This window comes from Drosophila kikkawai, chromosome 2L (assembly GCF_030179895.1).
Source record: "Drosophila kikkawai strain 14028-0561.14 chromosome 2L, DkikHiC1v2, whole genome shotgun sequence".
NCBI classification, from domain to species: Eukaryota; Metazoa; Arthropoda; class Insecta; order Diptera; family Drosophilidae; genus Drosophila; species Drosophila kikkawai.
The window spans coordinates 15,668,004-15,694,363 of record NC_091728.1 but is presented as its reverse complement, the minus strand read 5'-3'; the positions used below and the strand labels follow the sequence as shown (position 1 = coordinate 15,694,363).

At 48.0% G+C, this 26,360-nt stretch overlaps 12 protein-coding genes across 15 annotated transcripts; 7 read left to right on the top strand and 5 right to left on the bottom strand.

The window, feature by feature from the left end:
• The first annotated feature begins 6 nt into the window (after window positions 1-6).
• On the top strand, window positions 7-3,198 carry LOC108077060 (nonsense-mediated mRNA decay factor SMG8). Of its 2 annotated transcripts, XM_070289184.1 has the most exons (3): window positions 7-135; window positions 190-2,990; window positions 3,080-3,198. In XM_070289184.1, the coding sequence occupies exons 1-3, from the start codon at window positions 86-88 to the stop codon at window positions 3,103-3,105; spliced, it is 2,877 nt and encodes a 958-aa protein (XP_070145285.1). In that variant the 5' UTR covers window positions 7-85; the 3' UTR covers window positions 3,106-3,198. The 2 variants fall into 2 exon arrangements, with proteins under 2 accessions (XP_070145285.1, XP_017025715.1); XM_017170226.3 differs by lacking the exon at window positions 3,080-3,198 and having other exon boundaries at window positions 190-3,047.
• Window positions 3,199-3,354: 156 nt separating this feature from the next.
• Window positions 3,355-6,296, bottom strand: LOC108077061 (zinc finger protein 79). Its single transcript, XM_017170227.3, has 2 exons — window positions 5,974-6,296; window positions 3,355-5,886 (listed from the first exon to the last, which is right to left on the bottom strand). Exon 2 carries the CDS (start codon window positions 5,872-5,874, stop codon window positions 3,634-3,636), a length of 2,241 nt encoding a protein of 746 aa, XP_017025716.1. The 5' UTR covers window positions 5,875-5,886; window positions 5,974-6,296; the 3' UTR covers window positions 3,355-3,633.
• Window positions 6,297-6,422: 126 nt separating this feature from the next.
• Window positions 6,423-9,214, top strand: Nup107 (nuclear pore complex protein Nup107). The gene is made up of 2 exons (XM_017170498.3): window positions 6,423-8,722; window positions 8,785-9,214. The coding sequence occupies exons 1-2, from the start codon at window positions 6,547-6,549 to the stop codon at window positions 9,147-9,149; spliced, it is 2,541 nt and encodes an 846-aa protein (XP_017025987.1). The 5' UTR covers window positions 6,423-6,546; the 3' UTR covers window positions 9,150-9,214.
• Dpy-30L1 (Dpy-30-like 1) lies at window positions 9,201-9,830 on the bottom strand. Its single transcript, XM_017170499.3, has one exon. It carries the CDS (start codon window positions 9,784-9,786, stop codon window positions 9,283-9,285), a length of 504 nt encoding a protein of 167 aa, XP_017025988.1. The 5' UTR covers window positions 9,787-9,830; the 3' UTR covers window positions 9,201-9,282.
• Window positions 9,831-10,033: 203 nt separating this feature from the next.
• EMC3 (ER membrane protein complex subunit 3) lies at window positions 10,034-11,072 on the top strand. Its single transcript, XM_017170530.3, has 2 exons — window positions 10,034-10,270; window positions 10,331-11,072. The coding sequence occupies exons 1-2, from the start codon at window positions 10,122-10,124 to the stop codon at window positions 10,920-10,922; spliced, it is 741 nt and encodes a 246-aa protein (XP_017026019.1). The 5' UTR covers window positions 10,034-10,121; the 3' UTR covers window positions 10,923-11,072.
• Window positions 11,073-11,075: 3 nt separating this feature from the next.
• LOC108077262 (uncharacterized) lies at window positions 11,076-12,265 on the bottom strand. The gene is made up of 3 exons (XM_017170528.3): window positions 12,125-12,265; window positions 11,870-12,061; window positions 11,076-11,805 (listed from the first exon to the last, which is right to left on the bottom strand). Exons 1-3 carry the CDS (start codon window positions 12,206-12,208, stop codon window positions 11,218-11,220), a joined length of 864 nt encoding a protein of 287 aa, XP_017026017.1. The 5' UTR covers window positions 12,209-12,265; the 3' UTR covers window positions 11,076-11,217.
• LOC108077261 (replication termination factor 2) lies at window positions 12,125-13,383 on the bottom strand. The gene is made up of 2 exons (XM_017170527.3): window positions 13,224-13,383; window positions 12,125-13,168 (listed from the first exon to the last, which is right to left on the bottom strand). Exons 1-2 carry the CDS (start codon window positions 13,290-13,292, stop codon window positions 12,332-12,334), a joined length of 906 nt encoding a protein of 301 aa, XP_017026016.1. The 5' UTR covers window positions 13,293-13,383; the 3' UTR covers window positions 12,125-12,331.
• Window positions 13,384-13,600: 217 nt separating this feature from the next.
• Window positions 13,601-17,409, top strand: Mybbp1A (MYB binding protein 1a). Its single transcript, XM_017170411.3, has 3 exons — window positions 13,601-14,045; window positions 14,103-14,474; window positions 14,533-17,409. Exons 1-3 carry the CDS (start codon window positions 13,704-13,706, stop codon window positions 17,200-17,202), a joined length of 3,384 nt encoding a protein of 1,127 aa, XP_017025900.1. The 5' UTR covers window positions 13,601-13,703; the 3' UTR covers window positions 17,203-17,409.
• Window positions 17,410-17,772: 363 nt separating this feature from the next.
• Window positions 17,773-18,565, top strand: LOC108077175 (C-type lectin 37Db-like). The gene is made up of 2 exons (XM_017170412.3): window positions 17,773-17,924; window positions 18,040-18,565. The coding sequence occupies exons 1-2, from the start codon at window positions 17,799-17,801 to the stop codon at window positions 18,472-18,474; spliced, it is 561 nt and encodes a 186-aa protein (XP_017025901.1). The 5' UTR covers window positions 17,773-17,798; the 3' UTR covers window positions 18,475-18,565.
• Window positions 18,566-19,107: 542 nt separating this feature from the next.
• LOC108076910 (C-type lectin 37Db-like) lies at window positions 19,108-19,978 on the top strand. 2 transcript variants are annotated; one of them, XM_017169952.2, is made up of 3 exons: window positions 19,108-19,237; window positions 19,308-19,756; window positions 19,839-19,978. In XM_017169952.2, exons 1-2 carry the CDS (start codon window positions 19,112-19,114, stop codon window positions 19,716-19,718), a joined length of 537 nt encoding a protein of 178 aa, XP_017025441.1. In that variant the 5' UTR covers window positions 19,108-19,111; the 3' UTR covers window positions 19,719-19,756; window positions 19,839-19,978. The 2 variants fall into 2 exon arrangements, with proteins under 2 accessions (XP_017025441.1, XP_017025439.1); XM_017169950.2 differs by having other exon boundaries at window positions 19,308-19,978.
• LOC108076873 (phospholipase A1) lies at window positions 19,815-22,621 on the bottom strand. Its single transcript, XM_070283257.1, has 6 exons — window positions 22,553-22,621; window positions 22,150-22,294; window positions 20,757-20,905; window positions 20,267-20,701; window positions 19,997-20,201; window positions 19,815-19,941 (listed from the first exon to the last, which is right to left on the bottom strand). Exons 1-6 carry the CDS (start codon window positions 22,596-22,598, stop codon window positions 19,878-19,880), a joined length of 1,044 nt encoding a protein of 347 aa, XP_070139358.1. The 5' UTR covers window positions 22,599-22,621; the 3' UTR covers window positions 19,815-19,877.
• On the top strand, window positions 20,847-22,033 carry LOC108076911 (uncharacterized). 2 transcript variants are annotated; one of them, XM_070283255.1, is made up of 5 exons: window positions 20,847-20,937; window positions 21,038-21,187; window positions 21,388-21,441; window positions 21,515-21,645; window positions 21,707-22,033. In XM_070283255.1, the coding sequence occupies exons 4-5, from the start codon at window positions 21,522-21,524 to the stop codon at window positions 21,877-21,879; spliced, it is 297 nt and encodes a 98-aa protein (XP_070139356.1). In that variant the 5' UTR covers window positions 20,847-20,937; window positions 21,038-21,187; window positions 21,388-21,441; window positions 21,515-21,521; the 3' UTR covers window positions 21,880-22,033. The 2 variants fall into 2 exon arrangements, with proteins under 2 accessions (XP_070139356.1, XP_017025442.1); XM_017169953.3 differs by having other exon boundaries at window positions 21,502-21,645.
• Window positions 22,622-26,360: the final 3,739 nt, after the last annotated feature.

Sequence of the window (26,360 nt, the reverse complement as noted above, 5' to 3'; positions counted from 1 at the left end):
ACAAGGCAACAGTGTGGCCAGTTATATAAACTTTAGCCGGAAAAGCCCTAACGCCTGCCGACACAAAAGGTAAACAAACGACAGCATGAAGGACTATTACACCTGGACTTACCCGGATATACCCGAAAATGTGGCGTAAGATCGAGTTTGACACCCAAACAGCACAAAGTTGATCATTTACTCCTTTAGCCAAGAGCTGCAGAAGCTGCAGGACTCGCTGGTGGTGGTCGGCGTTGTGGGCCGGTCGAAAGGAGATCAGGCCAACAAGATGCAAGCCTTTGGCATGGAACCACCTTTGGAGCACACGCCCCAGGATGGGCAGGTGCAGTGCTACTACAAGCCTGGCACCTCCTGCCTGCTCCTCCACTTCGAGACGACGTACGACGAGGCGGTACTGAGCAAGATAATAAACGCCTCCATGGAGGACACCGAGAACCCCTTTGACTTTGACAGCTTCTACGAAAGGATGCGTTGCCAGTTCGTGCGCATGGTGCTACTAGCCCTGCACGCCTGTCACATTGTGGTGTATGTGGAAACCGGCCAGATCTTTGATCCCACCCTGGTGACCGTGTTCCAGCTGCTAAAGTTCGCCCGGGAGCAGCATCTCCTGCAGTTTCTGCCCAACATGCTGAAGGGCAGTGCCGCAGCCAAGCTTGGCGAGAGGTCGCGCCTATGCACACCGAGGATGCTGTTCCTGTTTGAAAATTACCCACAAAACGAGGCCACAACGCGTGAGCGTGTCTCCGCCTTTGAGTTCCAGACGGAGGACTGCATCTATGAGCTGCTACGCCACCATAACATCGTGAGCAAGAGCAGCACCAAGTCGCTAATGGCGCTGCCCAACAACAAGCAGTTCGTCTTTTTCAATGCCCACGAGGAGCAGCCTGGTGACAAGCTAATGAAGGCAATCGAGTGCCTCAATGTGGCCATGTACAAACCGGATGCCAAGGAGGAGGATGAGGATCAGGAAATACTCGAGCTGGCGCCCTTCGAGGGCTTCGTCAAGCCCTATGGCAGGGCAATCGATGAGAAGGCCCTGGAAGAGCAGGAGTACAGAAAGGAGCACACGGTGTGGCACTTCCTGCAGCGCCATGTACAGGATGCCCTGCAAGGCTGCTTCGACGAGGGCTCCTTCAAGCAGCAGTCCCAGCAAGGACATTTCCAGCTGCTCAATTCCAAGGAGTGGCACGAATGCATGGCCAGGCTGTACCAGTTGCTGGTGGAGAATGCCAAGAATCCTGGGAGTCATGACTCTGGCAACGAGGAATACAAAACCTTTCTGCACAGCTTCGATGAGAGTTTGAATTTTGAAAAGAAATTCTGGGCGCATCTGTGCGAGCTGGGCCTCAAGAAAGGCATTGCCGCCTATAAGCAAGCAGCTCCCAGCATCTATGGCACCGCCACCCACAAGCAACTTCTAGCAGAGGCAACCCTGGCCTTTGGCGAGGAGGGACGCGGACCGCAGGTCAAGGCCGCCCTAGCAAAGATGGCTGCCATCTGCCAGAAGCACTGGGCGGACGGGCGACAGCAGTGTGAGCTGCTCAGCCTGCGCTCCAATCCCTGCACCCTGCCCAAGGATGTGACGCACGAGAAGCACAAAAGCGGGGTGGTGCACATCTCGACCTGCAACTGTGGCCGCACCCAGGGTCGGCGAGAGGATCCGTTCAATCTGAGGCAGGCCAACTACGAGTACTACGAGCAGCTGGCCCAGAAGTGCAATCTCTGCGTGAAGGTCAAGCAATATCAGTTTCCCATCTTTGAGCCCTCCGTCAGTGATTATCGAGCGGCCGCCTTTGAGGCAGCATTTCCACTGCTGCTCACCGGCAAGAGCGGTGCGGCTCAGCAGGACGATGAGGATGAAGTGGAAGATCCTGAGGCAGAGGGTGATGAGGTGGAGGATAATCAGGAGGAAGACTCTGAGAAGCCAGAGGAGGAGAAAGAGGCCTCCGACTGCGGGCAGAACCTGTCGCCCACCTTTGGTTCCGATCTAAACATGTCCATTGCCGGTTTTGGAGCCTCGCTAAACGAGTCCCAGAGCAGCTCTGAAGATCTCTCCAACTCGGAGCCGGAATCCACAAGTAGCGGCACCTCTAGCGGCGATACGGAAAACGAATTGGTGCTCCAGCTCAAAGAGCCCACAGCCAAGAAGGAGGTGCGCGAAGAGACCAGCGCTACACCAGTACCTAGCACCTACTCCACGTCCACCACGGAATATCTGCCGGGCCTGGTGCACACGGTCAGTAATTTTGGGCTGTTGCCACTGTTCCCCAGCTGGTCGCTGGCCTGCGTTGGTCCCAGCTCCATCTACAGTCACAATACCGGCCTGCAGGAGCACTTTCAGAGCGGCTTCCTGTCCGGCGCCAACTTTCTGCTGCCCTGGGATGTCCAGCTGAGGCTGGTACATGCTCCCAAGCAGCAGCAGCAGCATCACCACCAGCATCCCGGAAAGAAGCAGCAGCGCTGGAAGAAGCAAGGCGATCGCCTGTCCCTCAAGATCTTCATCGGCATGGAGTACGAGTGCTCGCGCGGCCATCGCTTCATGATGTGCGCATCGGATCGCGTGCTGCGCGGTGGAGCGGACATCGAGCGGGACACCTGCAGCAAGGTGGTGCACAACAACATGCCGCTGTACTATCCCTGCCCGTGCCGCTCGCAAAGCAACTATCTGGCGCAACTGATGCGCATCCATGTTGTCACCCCCAAGGCTCCTGTCAATATCATCGTGGATCCCAAGGTGTGCGTGGGCAAGGACAAGTACACCTTCACCCTGGGCAGCATCGTTCCACCCCGCCTCACGCAGAGCGCCTACTGGATCCTCCGGCTGCCGTATGTCTACCAGGGTGACGATGTCCTGATCACACCGCCCGAGAAACTGGAAGCGGATGACATGATGGCTGGGGGTTATCTGTTGTCCGGGATGTTTGGCGTGGCGGAAACGGATCCCACGCTGGACCTGAACGAACCCACGCGGCTGGCCACGTCGCCAGCTGGTACATTTACTAAAATTTAATTTTGTTTCTGTTGAAAATTAAACACTCGATTATGTTGTATTGTAACGATTAATGTAATCTCTTTTCAGGCAATTTTGGAAAAATTACGCTTTAAGTAAATGCTGGAACCTTGCTAGTTCCAGCATGGCTAAGGGATTCCCCTTGTGGGATGTTGAATGAGCAGGTTTAATACTAGCAAAAAATATAATATCTTTAAAAGATAATTGGAAACGTGATATGAGATATGAGAGTGAAATTTAGCTCAATGAAGGGAACGAGGGAGAATGCTCCAGAAATCTCATCTTAATCTTAACATTAGGCAATTAAATATTAACTGTTTGTGTAAATATATATGGTTAATGTTTGTAAACTATTTCATCGCAGGTTGTTATTTCAGGTCAACACTATGGAGTTGCTTTACAGTGTGTATAACTTGTGTGATTAATTACACCAAAAAAAGTGCGCTTTAAACTTAAGTTAAATTTGTAAATTGTTGGAGATTTTTTTGGAACATTCCCGACCCCCTTAAAGTCAGGAACAAGATGAGGAAACTAAAAATAATTAAAAAGAAAAGCTTAGATGGCAGGGGTAAAAGAAACCCTTCCCTTGGAGATGCTTGAATGGCCAAACTTTGTGCTTAAATCTAGATGAGCTCCTGGGTGTAAACCTCCTCCTCCTTGAGAACATAGTCGCCAAACACCTCCTCCTGGCAGCCCACGTCCATGTCGGCAAAGTCCTCGTAGTACATGTCCGAGTCCATGAACAAAGGTTCCTCCTGAGGACCGAGTATGGGGTCCCTCAGATTCAACAGATGTTTTTGAGTTTCCTCAGCCTCAGCCTGAGCTTCAACTTCAGCTTCAGCCTCATCTTCCTCCTCGTTCTCTTCCTCCTCCTCCTCCTCCTCGTCCTCGACGTCTTCGGGCTCCTCTTCATCCTCGCCTGTGGAATCCATAGATGTCAACTGCGGCTGGGGAGGGAGTAGCAAGGGCTGCTGCTGTTGCTGCTGGTTCATTTGCAGCAGAACAGTTTGCACCCGCTGCATGTAGACCTGCTGTTCCTCCTGGCTGAACTTGCCTTCCGGCTGCAGACCTTCGCCTCCCGGGCATTGCTTCATCGTGTCCAAGAGAGCTGCATGCTGGCTGGTCACATGACTGGCCAGAGCCGTGGCATCCGCATGCAGTGAGCCGCAGACAATGCAGACCAAGGTTTCATGCGGCTCCTGCTTGGGCAACAGCAATCCCGGGGATGAGGAGGAGGAGGCAGCAGCAGCAGCTGCCTGATGCGCCTGTATATGCTTATTGAGATACGCCTGCTGGCTGTAGGATTTGCCGCAGATCGGACACGGATAGGGCTTCTCCCCTGCATGGATCTTCATGTGGACACTCAGGCTGGAGGCCTGCGTGAAGCACTTGTCGCACAGCTTGCACTGGAAGGGCTTCTCTCCCGTATGAATGCGCATGTGTATATTCAGGCTGCCCGACTGTGTGAAGGAGCGATCGCAAATGGAGCAAGTGAACGGCTTCTCGCCCATGTGATTCTTCATGTGCTGCACCAGCTCGGAGCTGGCACGGAAGGCATCGCGACAGATGGCGCACTGATACACCAGCTCCTGGGTATGCATTCGCATGTGCTCGTCGAGCAGCGCCTCCGCCTTGAACTCGCGCTCGCACTCCGGACACGTGAACGTCTCGGTGGGCGCCGCATGCGTCTTCTGGTGGAGCAGCAATGAGCTGTAGTTGATGAATCCCTTGTCGCAGTCCAAGCACTGATGGGGCTTGCGCACCGAGTGGGATCGCATGTGGACCATCAGGCTGCTGGACTGCGTAAAGGCCTTGGGGCACAGTTCGCACTTGTAAGGCTTTTCGCCGCTGTGGATGCGGATGTGGGTGTTCAGGCTGCCGATATGCGTGAAGGTCTTCTGGCAGATGGAGCACTGGAAGGGCTTGTTGGTGATGTGCGACCGGACGTGCTTGGACAGATCGCCGGCATTGGGAAAGCTTGCCTCGCAGTGCGTGCACTGGAAGCACTTCTGGGCAGCAGGATTCGTGGCATTCAACGTGGGATCGATGGCCATTGTGGGCGTCATCACGTTGGCCTTGCTTCGTCGGCCACGCCTTCGCTTGATAGGCGTTTGGATGGATTCCGGTCCCAGCAGCGGTTGCAAAGGCAAAGGCATCGACGGAGGCATGGGTGGCATGGGCAGCGGCTGGTTTACCGGCGTAATGCTCAGCGATGGCTGCAGCATGATGATGGAGGTGGACTCCCGCGGATCGGCCACTTGCAGGTGAAACTCATTGGGCACCGGACCGGCCATTAAGCCGCGCATGGGATGCATTTGCTGCATGGGTTGCATCTGCGAATTGGAATTGCTGCTGGTGGCAGCCTCCGAGCTGGTGCCCGTCGAGCTGGAGTTGCTTGAACTTGAGCTGGAGCTGCTGTCATCATCGGAGCTGCTGTTGTTGTCCTCCTCATCGTCGTCGTCGTCGTCGTCCCCCGAGGAATCGCTGCTGTCCTCCTCGGAAGAGGAGTCACTACCACCCTCCTCGGCCAGCTCGCACACTGGCTCAAATATCCAGCTGTAGTCCTCGCCCTCGTCAGCTCCTGCTGCCGCCGCCTCCTCCTCCTCCCGCTCCCGTCGGCGTCGTTCCTCGCTCGATGGCTCGTTGGGATGCAGGGCGTTCATGTGCTGATACAGGGCCACCGGATGGACAAAGAACTCGGCACAGCACATGCAGTGGAAGGTGAGGTCCGGCGGCTGAGGCTGCGGAGGATTAGGGGCCGGCTGCAGGACATGCTGCTGATGGATCTGCTGTGTCTGGCCTCCCAGGATCGGTGTAATCGTCAGGGGAAGGTGGTGGTAGCTTTGCGTAAGCTGCACGGCCATCTTGTCAAAAGGCTAATACACAAAAAAAGGAAACAAGTATATTAACATTTTCTCTATAATAAAAAGCCAGAGTGCGGGGCGAAAAATCAATGTCCTTACCGTGGGTGAGTGGCGGTTTCACAGGATATTCTCCAGTTTATTTATTATTTGTTATTATATCACTTTTGTGTTGCTCAGGTTTCGTGCTCTTGTATTTTGTTTGTTTTTCATCTACATTTCAACTGTTGTATTTTATGCGCGTCGTTCAAACATAAAATAAAAAAGTAAACAAGTCTGTTTGTTTCCTGGAATTAGAGCTTAGATTAAGCTTTAAATAACACCCGGAACTCGGGTCGGAGGAGCTGCTGCTGCGCATTAAACAAGGGTCGCGCATCGCAATTACAGAAATACAATTACAAGCGTCCCCGCGTTGGTTACAACAAATAAAAGAGAAATATTTTATGTTGCGGGCGGGCTTCGCACGGTCAGATGAGAGCTTGCATGACAGCATACCGTCATGCAGCTCAGTCGTGTCTCTTAGCCAGTGGGACCAGCCTTCTATTTGGTATTTTCAGCTAATCAAGCGACGGGCACTCTAGCACGCGTCCCGGCATTTTTACCAGCGCCGCTTAATATTTATTTGATTTGCTTTAATTAATGTAAAAGAGATATAAAGGAGACTGCAGGTGAGCAATGGCCAGCCCGTTCCCGATAAGCAGCCGCAGCGGCCTGTTGCGCACCACGCTCAACAGCTCCAGCGGCATGCAGAACCTGTCGCACTCGCTGATCCTCCAGGAACGCAGCGATGCGGCCGCCATGGAGGATCGATCGATGATCGTGGATTCCGGAGATGACTTGGACCGTGGCAAGAGCCGTGTGGATGTGCTATTCCCACAATTCTTTGAAGTTTTGCTAACACACAGCGGTGGCCAGGAGATCTTCGATGTGATCCAGGGACTGACACAAGTCTGCGGCGGCGCCGTCGAGCAGCTGGAGCTAGAGATCGAGCGCGGCATGGGAGGAACCCAGGGCGCCAAGCAGCGGAAGTCGATACTGGCTTGGCTGCGTCAGGAAATCTATACGTGGCGCCTGCTTCACGCTCTCTTCAAAGATCGCGTTCTGCTGCAAACGGAAAACCAGGCCGACGACGAGATGCAGGACGGCCCCACCCTAGGCGGCAGCGAGAAGGCGGTGGTCGAACAGCTGTACGTGATCAATGCCACGCTAAGGGAGTACCAGCTGGTGGTCGACTGGCTGGAGGCCAGCTACGAACCCGGGGAGCAAGAGAATCCGCTGCACTGTAACGACCGTATGATGGCCTGGGAGAACACACTCTACCAGCTGGAGAACCGGCAGGGCGTCGCTTTTGGCCGCGGTCATGAGATCGTGCAGCGCCTGGATCCAGATGCCCCCATTCGGGAGAAACGTCCCCTGCACGCCGTCGACGAGGAGGACAATGCACGCCTTTCCCGCGCCATCTTTATGGCCATCCGGTCGGGACGCGTTGACGATGGTCTAAGGCTGTGCAAGCACTACGGCCAGACTTGGCGCGTCGCCATCCTAGAGGGTTGGCGCCTCCACGAGGATCCCAACTTTCAGGAGAGCAGCTCAGTCGCCCGGGAAAAGCTGCCCATCATGGGCAATCCGCGGCGGGATATATGGAAGCGGTGCGCATGGCTCATGGCCGATTCCAGCAGATATGACGAGTACACTCGGGCCACGGCTGGCGCCTTCTGCGGTCACCTGGGTTCCCTCAAGTCTCTGCTGCACAACAACTGGCACGACCTTTTGTGGGCCCATCTCAAGGTTCAGATCGACCTGCGTGTGGAGTCCGAGGTGCGGGGATGTTGCGGAAAGCGTTACCAACCAATGCCCGACGATTACTGGAACGGCAAGATGACCATGGAGCAGATATTCGAGGAGCTGAACGTGGCCAAAGATGCGTCCGTGAGGGACTTCGCCAAGAGTCAGCTGGGTGTTATCCAGCGCCACTTAATCCTGGATACCTGCGGCGAGCTGCTACAGCACATGGTGCGCTGGCTTGAGGATGCTGCAACGGCCCAGTTGCAGCCGCACCAGCTGCGCTTTATGGCGCACATTGTACTCTTTCTGCGGCAGATCGGTCGCGTGGATCAGGAGAGGCTGGCGGAGAAGATAATCGCCACCTATGTTGAGGTATTGATTGTGCGCGGAGATCCCCACTTGGTGGCCTTCTATGCCGCAGCTCTTTCGAATCCCCTGCAAGTTCAGCTGTACTCGCGCTTCCTGGAGCAGGTGGAGGAGAAGCGGGCGCGGGAGTTGGCTCTGGAAGCTGCCTTGCAGGCCGGCCTAGATGTCCAGGAAATCACACGGCTCACTGTGGAGAACATTCGACGTGTTCATATCTCGCTTGGGGAGTTTGGGGAACCACCTTCCGGCGAGATCTCCGCCGAGGATCAGCGCAAGATCTCGGCCCTAGATTGGCTGGTCTCACTGCGCGAGCAGCGCGGCGAGCTGCTGTGGCAGGCCAATGCCATGATGCGCATTTACCTGGCCAGCAACAAGGTGGAGTGCATGCGGCAGACATTCCGAAAGGTGCCCGGCGACGTGGTCCACGACCTGCTGAGCATTTACAGCTCTCTGGACAACGTTCCGCCTCGCGAGGAATGCAGCCTGAAAGAGTACCTGTGCTACAAAGTCTACTTGACGGGCATCGACAGCTACATGGAGTGGAATCACATGCAACTGAACAAACCGAAGAAGCCGCCGACGCTGGCGGCCGCTTCGGCGCAGGACAACTTTACGGAGCGCATGGCCAACGAGCGCAAGGAGCAGGCCTACAGAACCGAAGTCCAGCGCTGGGAACACAAGGTCATGGAGCATGCAAAGCGTAAGTTAGATTTTTATAGACATCCACAAGTCATCTTAACATCTCCTTTCTCAACACCGCAGAGGCCCAGGAAGCTCTGTACAATATCCTGCTCTTCCCGGAAAAGGGATGGCTCGTCGATCCCTTCATTCCCCAGGAGCCGGAGAACGCCAAGCTACTAAACTGGGAGCAACGCCAGTTGCAAATGGAGAAGCTGCGCTCCACCTGCCTGCCCGAGGTGGCTCTCCTGCTGAACGACGTCATGTTCAAGACGCGCGACTTTGCCGGCTGCGTGCGACTGGCAGATGAGATATCCTGCAAAAAGCGGCAGCTTTACAAGGTCTATACGAAGCACAAGCTGGCCGAGCTCATGGCCAAGATTGCGGACGCCTCGCTGGAGCTGCTCAACTCGAAGCTGGATCCCTGGGGCTACCCCATCACCGCCTAGGAGGCGGAACTCAGGAACTACTTAGTGTGTGTGTTTTTTGCAATTATATTCTAATTTTAAACGTTTATTTCTGCACAAATTCACTTACACAACTAACGAAGAAGGTTTGGGAGGGGGGAGTGGTACGGAGAGCCTATGGGTTGTTCTCTGTCACAGTTCCGTTGTTTTCCTCGCAGCCGTTGCTGTGCTTCAGCAGGTAGGAGGCCAGGAATTGAATGGGGTCCGTTGGTCGCTCACGAGCGAGTGCCTGCAGGCCGTGGAGCAGGACGGGGGCCACTGTCTGGTCCAGATACTGTCGCGTGGGCAGCGAACTTGTCTCTCCGCTGGCCTTCTTGGCGGGCGGCTGCTGTTGTTGCTGCTGCTGCGGGGCCGTGGGTGTTGAGGCAGACGCGGACTGGACGGCGGCAGTTGCTCCGGTTGCGGCGGCGGCTCCCGGCGCAGCGACTGAGCTGGCCTGCTGCGTGTTGTTGGTACAGTTCTGCTCCTTGGCAGCCTCTGCGGGCGGATTCGGGGTGGTCACCGGCGAGATGGGAGCGTCCATGGCTATGGCGAAAGGTAGTACAAGGAATCTTTGTTGAATTTTCCGGCTGGCGTCGCTCAAAAATTTACATTCAGCTGCCAGTGTTGAAAAATGCATACGCCTAATTCGGTTGCCAGTGTTGGATAATGCACATGAAAAACACAATTAGGGATGTGAAAAATGTATTACAACCAAAATAAAATGTTTGAAATAAAAAATATCACAAATACCCGTATGTCGATATTTGTTGGATAATAAATATTTTATCAATTTAATTTATTTATTTAATTTATTTCTTAAAAATTATATATCAACGATACGATATATTTTTAGGACCAAAGTCACAAGCACGCTGGTTTGCAGCATTGCAGGCGGATAAGCAGACGGTCACATTGATTACAGCTGGAAACTGGGGTGAAAAAAATTGGAAAATTTTATCAATCAATTAAAATATGACCGAGCTGCTGATTGACCCGGACATCCGCGTGTGGGTGTTCCTCCCCATCGTGCTGATCACGTTCCTGGTGGGCATTGTACGCCACTATGTCTCCATTTTGATATCCACACAGAAGAAGGCGGAGATCACCCAGATCCAGGACAGGTGAGTAAACCGATGACCGGCCAAAGGGCAGTGGTTGGTAGTAATGACTGTCCTCCATAGCCAAGCGATGATCCGGGCGCGACTGCTGCGCGAGAACGGCAAGTATCTGAGCGCCCAAAGCTTCTCCATGCGAAAGAACTACTTCAACAACGAGGAGACCGGCTACTTCAAGACCCAAAAGCGGGCACCTGCAGCCCAGAACTCCAGCGCCATGCTCACCGACATGGTCAAGGGTAACTTTATTAATGTCTTGCCCATGGTGATTATTGGTGGCTGGATCAACTGGATGTTCTCGGGTTTCGTCACCACCAAGGTGCCCTTCCCGCTGACTCTGCGCTTCAAGCCCATGCTGCAGCGGGGCGTGGAGCTGGCCTCCCTGGATGCCGCCTGGGTCTCCTCGGCCTCCTGGTACTTCCTCAATGTGTTCGGCCTGCGCTCCATCTACACACTGGTCCTCGGCGAGAACAACCACGCCGATCAGACCCAAGCCCAGGCGGATGCCATGACTGGCGCTGCAATGACCATGCCGCAGGACCCGAAGGCGGCCTTCAAGGCCGAGTGGGAGGCGCTGGAGATCACCGAGTACCACAATGCACTCAAGAACATCGACACGGACATGCTGGCGATGGCCACGGATAAGAGCTCGGAGTAACTGGGCTGGCTTATTGTAATTAAGATATTTTAGCAAATTCCCAATGTAACAAAACCGATTTTGTTTAGAGTCAAAGAGGGTTAAAATAAAGATTGTTGTGACGGTAAATCCTGGGTCCTGAGTCCAGGAAATTACAAAATCAAAAACAAACTATTTTGTGCAGATTCCCAGCGGGTTTAAATCGTTTTTTTCGTATGTCTTTGACTGGAAATTTTATAGCATGTTGTCCACTGCCCACTCTCAGTCTCTGTCAATGCGATGAAAATTAACAATAAATTCATGGGAACAATAACTCTTAGTAGTAGGCCTCGGTGGGCTCTGTGGCCTCCGTTTGCGGAGCTGGCTCCTCGGCGGCGGGTGCGGCAGCAGGCTCTGGTTCGGCGGCTGGCGGTGGTGGTGGCGAAGGCGCCTTCTGCAACACTGGCTCCGGCTCGCTGTACGCCTCTGTCGGCGGCTCGGATGCCGGTCCTGGTCCGACTGTGGCGTCAGGCTCCTCGCCCTTCGATGGGGCTGGCTCTCCGCGGGCTGTATTCAAGGGGGACGGCGGACGAGCGGTGGCTTGAACCTTGAACTGCTTCTCCGGCTTCTTAAAGTCCTTGGGCTTGCCCATGAGGCGGTAATCATTGGGCAGCTCCGCCTCCGTGTAGAGCTTGTCGGCAAAGTAAATGCGTCGAATGCGCACGTTGGCGTGCACCTGCAGGGAGACCGTCTCCAGGTAGTTGGACCCATAGGCACGACGCGTAAAGTCGGCCAGGTTAAACTGAATCTGATTCCAGCCCGGAGACATACCCATTGGCATGGCTGTGCAAAAAGGCTTCACGGAGGTCTTGCTCTGGAAATTGGACACGCGGAAGCGGCGCATGAAACGCTGATCGTCTTGTATCTGAAGGGAGTATAGGGTACCATAAACCCAACCACGAACAAAAATAAGTTTATTGTAAGCTTACCTTGACTTCGAAGCAAAAGTACTTGTGCATATTCTTGATCAAGAGCACAAGAAAGGGCAGCTTGATGCCCAGCTGCTGCTTGCACTCGCTGGGACAGTGTATAAATGTAGTGGACACGTTGGAGCCCATTATCTCGAGCACCAGGGACTTTATGTCCTCATCGTAGATGCGCTTAATGTAGCCATTTTTGGTCTGCTCCCCCGGGTAAAACGTTTTAGTGGTACTGCTTAGGGGGGAATAGCTAAGGATACTTACATAGGATGACCAGTTGTCCAGGGGCGAGCTACCCACGCTGTAGAACACGGTAAGGAATCCCTTTTGGTAAGCTGATCGAAACATTGTTGGGTTTTATTTTACTCAAATCTGTGTTAGTTCTATACGATCCAGCTATATATGGACAAGTCCCCAGGGTGACTGAAGGGAAACGGCAATCTTAACCTAGGCTACACTCTAGATTCTAGACTAATTGTAAAATGGATTGTAGGTGACCCAGTGGGCGCGCTCCTGCTCTTTCTCCGTCTTGTGGGAAGTGAACAGTGACTTGTAGACGTCGCTGGCCTTTGGATCCTTGGCCACGCTGAAATCGCTCTTCAGACGCTTTAGTTCGGGATCCTGCATGGCATTGACGGCGCCCATTCTCTTGGGATTTGCCACTGCCTTGATTTTCGAGCTGGTAGAGGGTTTCTCCAAGGTCACGTTCTTGGAGGTGGACGCCGCCGGCTCTTGGGACTCCTCCTGGGGCTCTGTTTTGATCTCCGCCTTTTTGGTTTCCTTCTTGTCCTTCTTCGATTTGTTCTTTCGCTTAGTCGCCCGCATTTCCATCTTGACCCGCATCAGCTCGAGATCCTCATCGTTGCCGTTCAACACCACCACATCCTCGACACTGTACGGGGCCTGGCACAGGGGACATGTGCTGGCCGCGTTTCCCTTGATCTGCTTCAAGGCGCGCTCGGACATCACGCATCCGCAGCTCCAGAGGGCCACAAACCGAAACTTGCCCGACATCTCCAGACCGATCAGCTTGCAGATGTACGGCGAATGGCGCGTGTCCAGCAGACCCTCGGTCTTGTCTTCCTCCGTAAAGGCGGGATTGGGCGTAAGCTGTAGCTGGCGGATGTCCTTCATGCTCTTCACATGCTCCGCCGTCTCCGGCATCTTCTCCTTCTCCAACAGACGCTCGATGACGCTCTGCTTGGAGTACAGTCTGCCCATGCCGCACATGGCAATGGGCTCCTGGAGGCTCTGCTGGGTCAAGGTGCAGTGGCGCCAGCGGAACTCCCTCTCGGCATCTTTGTCTTTCTAGAAAGTGAGCATTAGTTGGGCATGTAAAGGGGTTTCTATGGGCTTTTCGTACCTGTTCCGGCTTCTGCTTTACGCGCACCAGCTCATCGCGCCTGGGAATGGTTCCACCATCGCATCCCATGGCAGTATTTTGGGTCTAATTAAAGTTTTTGTTATTTTAATTGTAAATATTTTGCAGATGTGAAAAGTAGTGTGACCGTTTTCAGTGGTACAACAAACACCATAAAACTATCGATGATTGTATCGATATTACCGAAATTGCACAAAATTGAATTTTCTGTTTCATTTGTACAAAACAATGGGCTTTAATTAAAATAATAAAACTTAATGTTCAACAAATTTGACTTTAAATATAATTTAATTAATTTAATATTGCGAATTCACCTGCTCACCATTCGATAGTTATCGCCCACCACTGGCGCCGCGTGCCATCGCTAATGTGTTTGAAAACACGCTGCCGTGGAAAACGTGCTCCATTATTTGACTCCAAGCTCCAGAACTATATTAATTAAGTTAAATTAGCAACGAAACTATGAAGATCAAGGCGGCTAAGAGCCTTACCAATGGCGTGACGGGCAAGACAAAGGACAAGGCAGAGCGGAAAAGACCAAAACCTGTCAAGTCCGAGGAGGATGGCGGAGAACCTGAGCACCCGGCCAAGGTAGCCAAGTTGTCAAAGGACAAGAAAAAGAAGAAGCCTTCAGAGGAGCCTGAGATGGAGAAGGAGAACAACACGCCCAACAATGGCCTCAAGCTGTCCGATATCAACAAAGCCGTGTTTCCAGTGTTCAAGCGTCTTCAGAACAGCACGCTCTCCCAGAAGACGATTAATTCGTTGGTGGTCCTGCTCCGGGATGACACCAATGACCAACAGGTGCGCATTCACATGGATACAAAGATTTTTCCCTAGCTTATCTCCCGTTTTCCCCAGCGCACGGCCACATGTTGTTATGTATTGAAGCGCTTGATCCGTTCCACGGGAGCCGATGACCTGGAGGCAGTGGCTCTAGCATCCAGCTACATCCTGTGTATTCTCACCGCCGTGCCTGGACTGGATGCCATGGAGGTGCTAAATATTTTGAAGAGGGATCTTGCCGTTGGAAGCCAGCAGAAGGGCAAGGAAGACTCTTTGGCCGCCGTGGGTCAGTTGGTCACTGCTGTGTGCATTCTGCAGACGCCACAGTTTGCCGAGGCTTCGCCCAAACTGGTGGCAGCGGTCTACCAGATACTGGCGGCTCATCTCAAAGGCCGCGAGTATCTGGTCTCCATGTGCGTAGACATTCTGGTGGAATCTTTCAAACAGGTAGGTTTCATAATCTCTGCCTTCCTGATGAAATATAAAATGTTGGTAATTCTTTTAGCTGCCCGTTGCCACATTCGAAGAGTACGTGTGGCCATTGTTAAAGCCGCATTTGGACAAGCCCCTAGGCAGCGGCCTCAAGTTGAACACATGTGACCTCCTGTTGACCGTGCACTTGACCTATCCCTCGATTTTGGGACGCCAGCAGTTGCTGGCCAGCCTGTGGCCCAAGAAACCACAGTTTGGGCAGCTCTTTGAGCTCTATCTCGCGGGCTCGACCATCCACAATGATGGCGTCTATGCAAGATTGGCAAAATTTCTGGCAGCCGGCGGCAAGGACTTACTCTCCTCGTGGCAGCAGTTTGCCGACTCCAAACAGCCGCTGAAACTCAATGCAGCCAAGGCGTGTGTGCTCCAAGTACTGGGCAACATACTGCTCAGCTACAAAGACAAGGACGAACAGCCATTGTTGGATCTATTTACGCCCACCTGCCTGAAGTTCCTCCTGCAGGAATTGTCATCCGTGAAAGCGGACAGAAGCGAGGCCCGGAAGCCGTCGCAAAAGGAACTGCGTGAGATTTGCTTCAAGTTCGAGGGTTCCCTGGTTATAAGCTACGAAAAACAGTTGCAGAATGGAGACATCAAGCTGCAGTTGCTCCTCAAGTTTTTGGAACAGAGGCTACAGTTTGACTCGCTGATAAATATGCCACGCTTCACCCAGCAGTTGATCAACCAATTGGACGCCGCGGGTCTGCAGAAGCTCTACGATCACTACAGCAATCTGCTAGGCTCTCTTGAGGACGACGACCGGGTTAGCCGTGAGCACTGTCTCAACCAGATGCAGTTCATCCTGCAGCACACCAAACTGGACCAGGAGACCAAGTGGCGTCAGAAGCAGTTGCGTCACTTGATGCTCGCCGGACTGTTCCATTTGGATGCTAGTCACGAACCGTGTGTGCCCAGCCAGGCCAGCTCCTTTAGCCGCCAGAGCTCCGCCCGCTGCGAGGAGATCTTCATGGGTTCCCTGCTACACAAGTGTTCCGGCCTAACAGCCTTGTGTCAGCTGCTCCAAAAGCACTTGGGTTATCTCAACAAGCAACTGACCAAGCCGGAAACCGAGAACAAATTGCGTTCACCAAGGGAAGAGGCTCTGCAGAAGGCTTGGAAGCAGGTGGATAAACTGTTAGCAAATCCCACTGACGAGACGGACATTGTGGGTCAAACATTCGAGGCTCTTATCTTGTTTGTATCGCTGGCGCTGTGTACGAAGAGTCCTCTGCCGGTATCTGTAGTGGAGGATCTGATCATCTGCCGGAAGAATGCTCTGGAGAAGGGAAAGAAGAAGAAGAAGGCCGATGACGGCGAGGAACTCCAGTGGCAGGATGTACTGACAGACGTGCTGCTGCAGTTGCTGCTCCAAACTGGTCACTACTGGCGGGAGCTGGTCAACCTGGTGGCCATTCCCCTGATTCCCCACTTGGAGCACGGTAACCTCGAGCAGATCCTTCAAGTGCTCAACATGAACATGAATCCGCTGAGCAAGAAGGACGAAGCAGAAGAGGACAGCGACGAGGAAATGGAAGAGGAGCAGGAGGCAGAGGCTGACTCCAGCGATGAATCCGACGGGGAAGATGAAGAGGAAGACGAGGAGGAAGATGACGATGAGGATGATGAGGAGTCCCGTCTGGACCAAATCCGAGAACGCGTTCGCCTAGCTCTGATCGACAATGGCGAGGCCGATGATGATGACGCCAGCAGTGTGGATTGGAATGATGTCAGCGAGGAGAAGGGCCAGCGCCTGAACGCTGCCTTGGAGAATGCCTTCCAGTTGCGTAGACCCAGGTCGGCCAAACTGCAGGCCAAGCAATTGCCCACGAAATCGGAACGCATCGACAGCACCAGCCTGCTGCACTTCCGCATTCGCGCCTTGGATCTGGTGGAGCTCTATGTCACCGAAAAGCCCACGCAGGCGGTGGTCTTGGACGCTCTGATCTGTGTCTTCCAGGTGTATCGTCACTCTTGCGCGGATACCAAACTGCAGTCGCTGCGGGAAGCCAGCACTAAGTTGCTTAAGAAGCTTCTAACCAAGAACATTTCCTTTGAACCCAACCAGGACAAGACTCCCATTCTGGAGGACATTGAGCAGCTGCTCTCCATTGGCGAGGAGGAACAGCCGGATGAGGAGGCAGAAGAGAAACCTGGCAAGCAGCAGCCCACTCGCAAGGCCAAGGGCGAGGTCACACTCTGGCGAAACAAGTGCTTCGCCTACCTGGTAGTTCAGGCTTCGGGCGCTGACAATCCCAAGGACAGTGTCGTGTGGCCTCTGCTGGTGAAACTTTTGGAGCTGTGGGTAGCCAACCGGCGAACAACCCTCTCCTTAGTCAGCTTCGAGGCTCTCTTTCAGGCCGAAAACTGGCGGGGAGTGGCTCCGCTGGCCGCGCTTCTGGCCTCCCACTTGAACGTAAAGAAGACGCGTAGCTTCCGACGGGCGCAAATCTTGAATCTACTCGGTGAGCAGTTCCGACGACTCGAAGCCGCCTTCAAGGATAATAACGCGTCTTCAAAGGACTTCGAAAAGCAACTGGCCAGCTATGTGACGCAACTGGAGGCGGAGGCCAGCAGCAGTAGTCCCAAGGAGCTCAAGCTGCTGCAAAAGATTCTGGCTCAGGGCGGTAAAAAGCGAGCGCAGCTGCTTGAAAAGATCCAAGCGTTGGCCAAGAAGCCGCAATAAAAGAAGTCAGTGAAAAGGTAGCCCAACTTTACAAAGCTGAAACAATATTGAGGTTTAAAGATATCAATTTGAGTTTTTTTACAATTGTTTTCCAGCTTAACAGGTTCAGATAATGATGCTTTCAAAAGTAATCTTAGGTTCTTCGTTCATAGAAATAATGTATAAATAAATACTGTTGAATACTAAATTAGTATTGAAACCAATAAATTAATTACTTAAATGACAGGTTAAAAAATTAAAACCCAAGAAAATAACAAACTGCATTTGTTGTAGGCTGTTTTTAAGTAATTGTGTAAAGATTGCTTTCCCCGTACTAATAGCATTAAATAACTGCAGAAAAAAACCTCTTAGTCTCTGGCTAGTCTTCCAAGAACAGAAGTAAAATGTGTAATTTTACGCTGTTATAAACCCGTCAATCTAGTTTAAACAGGGTTTAATACAACACACAGGTTTTTTGTAATATCTACATCTTGGATTAAAACGCAAATAAGGTTTTCATATGGACTTGGAACTATTTATATTAGAAAATCGGAATACTTCCGATAGTATAAAACAAGGTGACTTCCAATTACTACAGGTAGTCTTAGAAAAGAACCATGGCTGTGACTAGACCCCTGTTCGCTTGCGTCGTTTTAACTCTGGCATTGGGTATACAAGCCAAAAATTGTTCTGAGAACTTTACCTCTGTGGGAAACAAGTGCTATTATGTGTCCTTAAAAAAGGTATGGTTTTAGTGGCGAGGTTACCTTAGTAACCCCCCAATAGGATCTAAGCTCCGATTTTGGTATATAAACACATACTTTTGTATGCAGTACATTTGTTTTAATATCCTCCCAGGAAAACTGGTACGTGGCTGATCGTACCTGTCGAAAGCTCGGAGGATATCTTGCGGTATTCGACAATGAGAAGGATAAAACTCTGACAACAGAATACTTAAAGAGCTTGGGGCTTCCTTTCGCCGATGGTTGGCGCCATTCCGTTTGGATTGGCATCAATTGCTTGGGAAATCGTCGCAATTTCCACTTGTCCAAGACCGGTGACCCACCTGCCTACCTGCCTTGGGTGCGCCATCAGCCAGACAATTATTCTCCAGAAGAGGACTGTGTGGCCTTCGCCGACTTTAACCAGTCTTTCGGCTACCATGATATTGAGTGCGATAAACAATTTCCCTTTGTGTGTGAAGCACCCGGTACTGATGATTATCTCTGCCTCGTAAAAGACTCCTTGGTAGAAGCGGCATTGTATTTATTGAGAAATAGATCGACCATTTAAAAGAATGGTAATATTAGTATTATAATTGTAATCGCTTCTTTAATTCTTCCATTTAATTAAGTCAATAAATCGTAATATTTATTTAGATTTATTTTCTAATCATGTTTTGAATTACTTGAACTTAGTGCGTAGAAAGATTTATTTTATTTTAAGCAATTTGATGACATACAAGTGCGTGTGAGAAAACAAGATAATATGCATGAGGGGTTTTATCAGAATTTATTTCATATTTACAACGTTTAGGTAAACAAACTGATAAAACTAAGAGCCAGATTCATATTTCTACTTCCCTTATACCCTTCAAAAAAGTTTTAATTTTAATTTTATTTTGTTTAAAAAATACAAAAAAGAGGAAAAACAAGTAATTTGATTTTACAAAATATATATTTTTTCCATTAAAGAAAAAAAAATTAATATATATATAAATATATAAACCAATATATAAACCAATCAAAGAAAATAAAAGGGTATACACAGGTATCGCATTAACATTTTATATTATTTACATCTTAAAGTCAAAAGCAAATAAGGTTTTTATATGGACTTGTAAGTATTTATCTTGAAAGATCTGAATAGTCCCGATAGTATAAAACCAGGTGACTTCCAATTATTACAGTTAGTCTTATAAAAAAAAACCATGGCTGTGACTAGACCTCTGTTCGTTTGCGTCGTCTTAGCCCTCGTATTGGGCATACAAGCAAAAAATTGCCCTGCACCATTTACATCTGTGGGAAACAAGTGCTATTATGTGTCATTAACAAAGGTATACAAATTCATACTTTGTGTATGTAACCATTTCTTCTAGAAATTCGATACAACTAATATTCTTCTAGGAAAACTGGCACGCGGCTGATCGTACCTGTCGAAAGTTCGGAGGAGATCTAGCTGTTTTTGAAAATGATCAGGATAAAACCCTGACAACAGAATACCTAAAGAGCTTGGGGCTTCCTTTCACCGATAGTTGGCGCCATTCCGTTTGGCTTGGTATCAACTGCTTGGGAAATCGTCGCAATTTTCGCTTGTCCAAGACTGGCGATATTGCTACCTACATGCCTTGGGTGCCCTATGAGCCAGACAATTCTTCTCCAGAAGAGGACTGTGTGGCCTTCGCCAACTATAACCGGGCTTTCGGCTACATTGATATTGAGTGCGACAAACTGTTTCCCGTTTTGTGTGAATCACAAGCTGCTGATGACTACCTCTGGCTCAAGAAAGAGAACTCCAAAATAATAATAATTGCATAAAGTCCTTCCAATTTGGCATCCGAACCTCAAGATAACCTGTAGGAAAAAAAAAACTTAGCCACAATTTTTTTTGTCGCGATTTTTAAAAATATTTTCGGTTCTTGCATTTATTATCCACAGATTTATTGTACATTTACGACCTATTAAGGGCCAGGGATCCTACGCATTCACAAAAGGACAGTGCTTGGCATACGGCACATCGATGCAAATGCAGCCACGGGCGCTGAAAGTCAACCGATTAAAAATGAACGTACATTTAATTTTTATCAGAGACTCACTCATCGGGGGCATCATTGCCTATGTGGTACTCCCTCAGCAGGGAGGCAAACTCGAAGGGATTGATCTTTCCGCTGACTGGCAGGCGCTTGGGTCCTGTAAGATTCACGCAGCCATTGGGACACGGAACCCCTATGAACTTTTTATGCTTGAAGGTGGCCGTGGCCAAGTAGCAGATACTTAGAAAGTGAGAGCATCGGTATCGTCCTGCAATCCAGATTAGTTTTTCTATTAGTTTTCTTGTTATCTAAACATATTTTATGCGATCTTACTAATGGTGTTTCCCTGGCAAAAAGGCTGCACGCGTCCCCCGTTGACGCAGTAGTTGAGGTGTCCAGTGTTGTCCTCCTGGCCCAGATAGCCGGCATTGGTGTGGATCACCTGGATGACGCTGGCGTCATCATGCGACAGCCGAAATGTATTGCTCTTCTTGCGCTCAATAAGCGGCCTTGCTGGATCCAGGCCGATAATGCGATATTGCTTCTTTGTCAGGTGGTTGCTGATCATCCCACAGATATGGGCGCCCAGCGAGTGTCCCACGCAGGTGATTCGTTCCCGCACGGCGCCGTAATGCGTGAGGAAGGCGTAGATCTGAGCGGTGCACTGGGCCGTCAGGCGAGTATTGATCAGTGAGTGCAGATAGCAGGGATATCGACTCAGTGGCCGCCAGTCCACGGTGATCACATTGAAGTCTCGCGATAAGTAGGCTGCAAAAGGGGAATACAATACTATTATTGTGATTTATTTTACTTAGATATTTACCATCCCTGAGGAACTGCAGGTGAATGTCTATGGCTGTTCCATTGAATCCATGGATAATGAAGACTGTTTCTCGCTGCTTACTAAAACCTCCCTGGTAGAGAGTTATGGGATTCTTAACATTTAACGCAATCCCTCGACGTGGCCCATTGCTATAAGAGAGATGAAAATGCGATAAGATAAGGTAAGTAACATTTAATTATATTACAGCAAGTCTACTGTATTATATATTTAATTAATCTTCTTTGAGATTAGTTTAATGTTGATTTTGCAAATATTTTTAGCAGATAACTCATTGTTGTCAGAGCACGTAGGCCGCTTAAATGGAACAGCCGGCATTCTCAGTGGCTATAAAACCGGAGAAACCTCTCGTGCGGCAAGTAACCCAAAGAAAGAACATTACTTGTTGGCTTTTATATTGGGGAGTTCTTTAGGTAGTCCACTACATTAGCAAGATTAGTTTCTAAGTGTTCCTAGTTTAACAAGAAATATGATAAGTAATTTCTCTTAAAAACAGATAATCCTCATCTCAGCAAACCTCATCTATTAGTTCTTTATATTACGATTTCCTAGTTCAGACTTCTTGCTAGATTTTGCTTTCCCCGTACTACTTAATGACATTAAATAATTGCAGAAGAAAGCTCCATGAGCTTCCGGCTTGTCTTCCAAGAACGAAGGTGTCAAGCAGGTAATTTTACGCTGTTATACAACCGTCAATCTGTTAACAACATCATGTAATTATCTTGAGCACTCCATGTAAGCGTAACAATGGCTCGACTACTGCCCAAAAATGGCCAATACCAGCTCCAACGTTGGCTCATCCTCGGAGGTAGAGGTGGAGATGGAAGATCTTGCCCGGACAAGTCGTGTTACTTGTTCCAGGCGCCGTTTGGTAAGCGTTTTTATTTGCCAATTGGCAATTGCCAATTGATGTCATCGTTAACCACGTTTAGCGGTCAATGTGGCTGCTGCTCCTCCAGCCGGTCTGTTTTTCTCGGCGCATCATCGTAGCATCTTAGTGGGTCAGTGGCCGGTTTTGCGAAACAAGTTGCCCGCCCGCCCATTAAATGCACTCTTATTTTTTGGCATTCCGCCAGCCAATATCCTTTTGGTTGCACAAGTATAACCCGGCAGTTGACACACTAACCGAGTGAGCAGTTCCAGTTGCCTAACACCTGGGGAGGAACTTTCATCGCCAGGAATTTGGAAACTCATTTTACGGAGCAGGGAAACCATAAACAAATTTTATAATCGTTTTTCGAAATTTAATAAATTATCCTTGTGTCAAAGAAATGAAGAGAAAGTTTTTACCTTTAATATGCATAAATTTTATCTTTACGTTATTTATTATATGAGGCTTCTGCATTTATTAAATTTTTTCCTTCTACGAACTTACGGCGTGTACAGTCTGTGATCGATATGTGGGCTGGGGCAAAAGTTCTTGTCGCGCAAAAAGCAACGCATAACATTCAAGTCCAGGGCTCCACTGTTGAGCAGATTCTTCCAATCCCTTTGACTCAGCAGCAGGGTGGTTTGTGCATCTAAAATTGTGTGTTTTTTACGGCTTAAAACTTGTAGCATTTTATTGTGCCTTTATTTCAATAATAATGGTGAAAAATTGCGGATAAACGAACTTTATAAAAGTTTTTTAAAACATTTTACTGGTTTTGCAGGTATTATAAATAATTTATAAGTGTTTTAATGTTTAGTATTAATTTTTCATTGATTAAATTTCACCATTTTTATTTTGAAATAAAGATTTAACATTTCTTTTTTGTGTTATCCTTCTTTTTGTATACCTTTGGCGAATACTGTGAATATGCAGAGCACGACAAGATATTTCATTTTTTGTTTGGAATTTACGAATTTCAACTAACTCGAATTTATGATATTAAATTTTTAAATTATTTGATGTGACGCCTAAACAAAATCATTTATTTTATAAAAGATATATTTCTTTTTATTTATGTAAACATTTTTATTTTGATAGATTTTAAACCTTTTTTTTCCACAAAATAGTCATTTATTCGTACTCTGAATATATTAAATGGTATAATTTTATTACATCATATCAGCACATTTAAATTTGCCTTAATTAAATATTTATTAAAAACAAAGCTATAATTGCTTGGTGCTGGTCACAAATCGAATTAAACCGTTGCGAAATCGCAATTCGTTTAATTATTGAGTTTTTCTCCCAGGACTTGCGGCTTTCCTGCTCGCGCTTTTCATTTGCCTTTCACATATCTTTGGTTTCTTAAACCAGATTCCACTCCACTTGTCGCGTTCGAATTGATAAGTGGCACTGTGTTCACATGTTTCCTAATTGATATCCATTGGTTTTTGTTAAACGCTTTCATCGTAATCCTTAGCATTGAAATTAGCAATTTTGAGTTTTTGTTCGCGAGACCAACGTCTGGCACACTCGCGTTTCGCGCAGCAAATGTGCTGTAAAAGCGTGAAATGCGCGACCAAAGGAAAATGCAGTCGCAGCAACAGAAATTGCAACTAAGACGGCAGCAGCAGCAACAGCAGCGGCAGCCACTGCAACAATATCAGCAGCAACGGCAAAAACTGGCTATAGAATTGCGTTCAATCCCAGCTCAGTTGCCAGTTGCCTTGACTTTGCCTCAGTTCAGCCTCCACAACGAACGTTAGCTTTGGCTAATAAATAATATATAAGTATAGAGCTGCTCTGGTATAGCCATTGTGGCGGTTTTTGTGTCTGCCCGGCAGGCGACGTCTGTGAAATGAAAACTCATGGCACACGCAACGCTGCACTGATTTTGATTATGAGTTTTCCAGAGAGTTGGGAGTTGGTTTTCCAGCTCAATGCCATTGGCTTCTTCATGGTGTCTGCGCTTGCTATTTACATAATATTTGCTATAGGAATGCAAATTCTTACAATTTTTCTTTGACGACATTCGCCAAGTTTGTTTCCTAAGTCATTTGTTTTTGTTGAAACATTTTTCTGTATTTGCTAACCGGCTTGCCTTAAGCCCAATTGCTTTCGCAATAACCTCGTTAGGGAGGGGTTCAAGGCAAGTTGGAAATGGAAAGGCCCTATAGAAGTTGGTATGAACTCTAAGACCATTTGTCAGCCCAATCTGGGGCGCAGAAAAGTGAAAGATCGGATTGTGTTTCTTAGCTTGCGTGGAGCATTTGCCAAAAAAAATATATATATAAACGCTATTAAAAAATGCATTTAGTAATTCGTCGGAATGCACGGAAAAATATAGGCATTTTGCCATATAAATACTTACTATTTTGTAAATTGGGAAAGACTTATGAATATAGGCGAGGCTTAACGTTAATTTCAATTCATTTCCATTTTATATCGCTGATCGTTGATATAAACTCTTAAGTTGTTAGATAAATTACGTTTAATTTTTATGTTTTTTGAGCTTTTAAAACAGTGAAACTTTTTTGTTTTATTTAATATTAAAATACATTTGTACTTATATTTGTAATATTATAAAAGTGAAAGACAAAAAGAAAAGTGGTACATAAATAAAGATTTAAGTAAGATATTATTAAGCAAGACTTTTCTTTTTAATAATAAATCATAATAACACTGTCTTACTTTAAAGCTTTCTTCTTGAAAAATTGTATTCTTTTAACTATCTATCTATTGGTCTATCACCTTATTTTATTTTATTTTTATTTAATGTTTACACATTGATCATGATATGATATATTTTCGCACATTTCTCTTTTTTACTTACCTCGTAAACAGGTGGAATCCTATATATTGCTTGGGGCACGTTTCCCGCAACAGTATGTGACAGTTGAGGGGATTCAAGTCGAAATTTCCGTTGCGCAAAAAGAACTGCAAGGCCTCCCTATGGTATTTCGCTATAACAAAAAATTGAGGAAGCCAAGTCACACACACAATTCTCCTTATCACCGACGCGATCTTCCCACTTACACGCGTCCGTGAGCGAATTCAGGGAAAGTAGGGTCAGCAGTGACAGTCCGATAAGGCCGGGCAGCATTTTAGCCACAAGAAGTTCACATTTAAATTCGTAACACGGAGCAGCGAACCACATGGGGTTAAATGGAAGGCGTAAGTCTAATTGAACGCCGCACTCATATCGTTTTGTGCCAAACTATGGGGCGCACCGACAGCTAGAGCTTTTAAAAAAGCTACATCCGCTTAAGAAAATGGAAAACGAATGAAAAATCTTCAAAAATTGACACTCCACACGAACGAACGACCCGGCGCCATCATCGTGGATTGGGTGACATTGCTTTGTGGCGAGGCAGATAGGCACTTGTTTTCATCTTTTGGTTTTATGTCCACAGAAGTTGCGTGTAGCCGAAACCCCGATTTCCATATGACCGGGTGCACTGGAAAAAAGATAGCAATAATTATAATAATAATAAGTATAGAAGTAGAAAAGGAGTTTTTAAATAAATATATCATGTAGCTTAATAATTATAATAGACATCTAAAATCAGTTTTCATGAAATATTTCATAACTTTATTTTTCTTAATTAACTGTTAACTTGTAAACTCTATTTAAATTTTATTTTAGGTGTTCTGCCATATTGTTGTTTGATTGGAGTTTCGCAATCATCTATATAGTTGTAAACGACCATTGATTGCCACATGGGGACACCTGCAGGCTCTAACACCATCCACGGCAATAAAGAATAAATATCATTAAAAAAGCTCGACTCATAGAAAACAGAGAAATAAATTGTGAAAATATGGATTATTTTCCCACAAGTTTTGGCATTGATCTTAAAAAAGTCGACGTTATTACAACATATACTTTCCATTTCCTTTTCAACATTGAAAGCCACACAATGTGGAGGGTCATATTAAGGTCAGGCTAATATAGTTAGGCTTATTATTTAAGCGTTAGCCAAAGGTCAGATGAACATAGTTCAACTTACAGGCCCACGAAAAGAGCGACAAGTCAGGGAAAAGATCACAACTGCGGAAAACATCAACGGTTTTTTCGTAGCAATTTCCCAAACGAAAGTAAACATCGTAGGGTCCGCGGCTAATTTAATAGATTGAATGTAATGAGCTCGATGGCCTACAACACTGCAAATCGGGGCTAAAGTCAACTAACTGCAGCAGGCAGGAAAGACACTTTTCATGCCTTTTTGATATAGTAAAGCCGTTCGGTGGAAAGGAAAACGAATGCAAATGAAAAGGAAAACCAAAACAACGACACCGCAATGCAATGAGAAGAAAAACTTGAGTCACCGCAATTGTTTTCCTTAACATTAACTAGAGGTTGTTGCTCTATTTTAAAGGCGCTTGAGATAATAGCTGCCAAGGTTGCTGAGAAAAAGATATAATACATAATTATTAGCATTATTTTATTAAAGGAAGCATGCCTGCATTACTAAGGTATATTAAATTAAAATTAAATACATTTTAAAAGAGTCCCAGAGCTGTGGTGTAAGTATTACTTCCCTTCATTATGTTTTCCTTTGGCTTTTCATGGTTGCTAGTTTTAGCCAATTTGCTGTGTACTTATTTTGGTTGTTAGTGCCTCAAGTGGCAATTGCATAAGTTTTTCCCGAACTGCAGTGATACTGAACTAGTTTTTGTTACACCTCGAAGGCATTGTCTTGGCTGCCGAAATA

Excerpts from the sequence above, each read along its gene's own strand:
- LOC108077060 (XM_070289184.1), top strand. The coding sequence starts at position 86 with ATGAAGGACTATTACACCTGGACTTACCCGGATATACCCGAAAATGTG. Across the intron at positions 136-189 it reads GATATACCCGAAAATGTGGC|CCAAGAGCTGCAGAAGCTGC; the intron begins GTAAGATCGAGT and ends TTACTCCTTTAG. Across the intron at positions 2,991-3,079 it reads GCTGGCCACGTCGCCAGCTG|GCAATTTTGGAAAAATTACG; the intron begins GTACATTTACTA and ends ATCTCTTTTCAG.
- LOC108077061 (XM_017170227.3), bottom strand. The coding sequence starts at position 5,874 with ATGGCCGTGCAGCTTACGCAAAGCTACCACCACCTTCCCCTGACGATT.
- Nup107 (XM_017170498.3), top strand. The coding sequence starts at position 6,547 with ATGGCCAGCCCGTTCCCGATAAGCAGCCGCAGCGGCCTGTTGCGCACC. Across the intron at positions 8,723-8,784 it reads GGTCATGGAGCATGCAAAGC|AGGCCCAGGAAGCTCTGTAC; the intron begins GTAAGTTAGATT and ends TCAACACCGCAG.
- Dpy-30L1 (XM_017170499.3), bottom strand. The coding sequence starts at position 9,786 with ATGCATTTTTCAACACTGGCAGCTGAATGTAAATTTTTGAGCGACGCC.
- EMC3 (XM_017170530.3), top strand. The coding sequence starts at position 10,122 with ATGACCGAGCTGCTGATTGACCCGGACATCCGCGTGTGGGTGTTCCTC. Across the intron at positions 10,271-10,330 it reads ATCACCCAGATCCAGGACAG|CCAAGCGATGATCCGGGCGC; the intron begins GTGAGTAAACCG and ends TGTCCTCCATAG.
- LOC108077262 (XM_017170528.3), bottom strand. The coding sequence starts at position 12,208 with ATGTTTCGATCAGCTTACCAAAAGGGATTCCTTACCGTGTTCTACAGC. Across the intron at positions 12,062-12,124 it reads TGGACAACTGGTCATCCTAT|ACCAAAAATGGCTACATTAA; the intron begins GTAAGTATCCTT and ends CCGGGGGAGCAG. Across the intron at positions 11,806-11,869 it reads ACTTTTGCTTCGAAGTCAAG|ATACAAGACGATCAGCGTTT; the intron begins GTAAGCTTACAA and ends TACTCCCTTCAG.
- LOC108077261 (XM_017170527.3), bottom strand. The coding sequence starts at position 13,292 with ATGGGATGCGATGGTGGAACCATTCCCAGGCGCGATGAGCTGGTGCGC. Across the intron at positions 13,169-13,223 it reads TAAAGCAGAAGCCGGAACAG|AAAGACAAAGATGCCGAGAG; the intron begins GTACGAAAAGCC and ends CTCACTTTCTAG.
- Mybbp1A (XM_017170411.3), top strand. The coding sequence starts at position 13,704 with ATGAAGATCAAGGCGGCTAAGAGCCTTACCAATGGCGTGACGGGCAAG. Across the intron at positions 14,046-14,102 it reads ATGACACCAATGACCAACAG|CGCACGGCCACATGTTGTTA; the intron begins GTGCGCATTCAC and ends CGTTTTCCCCAG. Across the intron at positions 14,475-14,532 it reads TGGTGGAATCTTTCAAACAG|CTGCCCGTTGCCACATTCGA; the intron begins GTAGGTTTCATA and ends TAATTCTTTTAG.
- LOC108077175 (XM_017170412.3), top strand. The coding sequence starts at position 17,799 with ATGGCTGTGACTAGACCCCTGTTCGCTTGCGTCGTTTTAACTCTGGCA. Across the intron at positions 17,925-18,039 it reads ATTATGTGTCCTTAAAAAAG|GAAAACTGGTACGTGGCTGA; the intron begins GTATGGTTTTAG and ends ATATCCTCCCAG.
- LOC108076910 (XM_017169952.2), top strand. The coding sequence starts at position 19,112 with ATGGCTGTGACTAGACCTCTGTTCGTTTGCGTCGTCTTAGCCCTCGTA. Across the intron at positions 19,238-19,307 it reads ATTATGTGTCATTAACAAAG|GAAAACTGGCACGCGGCTGA; the intron begins GTATACAAATTC and ends ATATTCTTCTAG.
- LOC108076911 (XM_017169953.3), top strand. The coding sequence starts at position 21,399 with ATGAGCTTCCGGCTTGTCTTCCAAGAACGAAGGTGTCAAGCAG. Across the intron at positions 21,442-21,501 it reads AGAACGAAGGTGTCAAGCAG|CACTCCATGTAAGCGTAACA; the intron begins GTAATTTTACGC and ends AATTATCTTGAG. Across the intron at positions 21,646-21,706 it reads CTTGTTCCAGGCGCCGTTTG|CGGTCAATGTGGCTGCTGCT; the intron begins GTAAGCGTTTTT and ends AACCACGTTTAG.
- LOC108076873 (XM_070283257.1), bottom strand. The coding sequence starts at position 22,598 with ATGAAATATCTTGTCGTGCTCTGCATATTCACAGTATTCGCCAAAG. Across the intron at positions 20,906-22,149 it reads GATCACAGACTGTACACGCC|CAATGGGCCACGTCGAGGGA; the intron begins GTAAGTTCGTAG and ends TCTCTCTTATAG. Across the intron at positions 20,202-20,266 it reads TTGCCAGGGAAACACCATTA|GACGATACCGATGCTCTCAC; the intron begins GTAAGATCGCAT and ends TCTGGATTGCAG.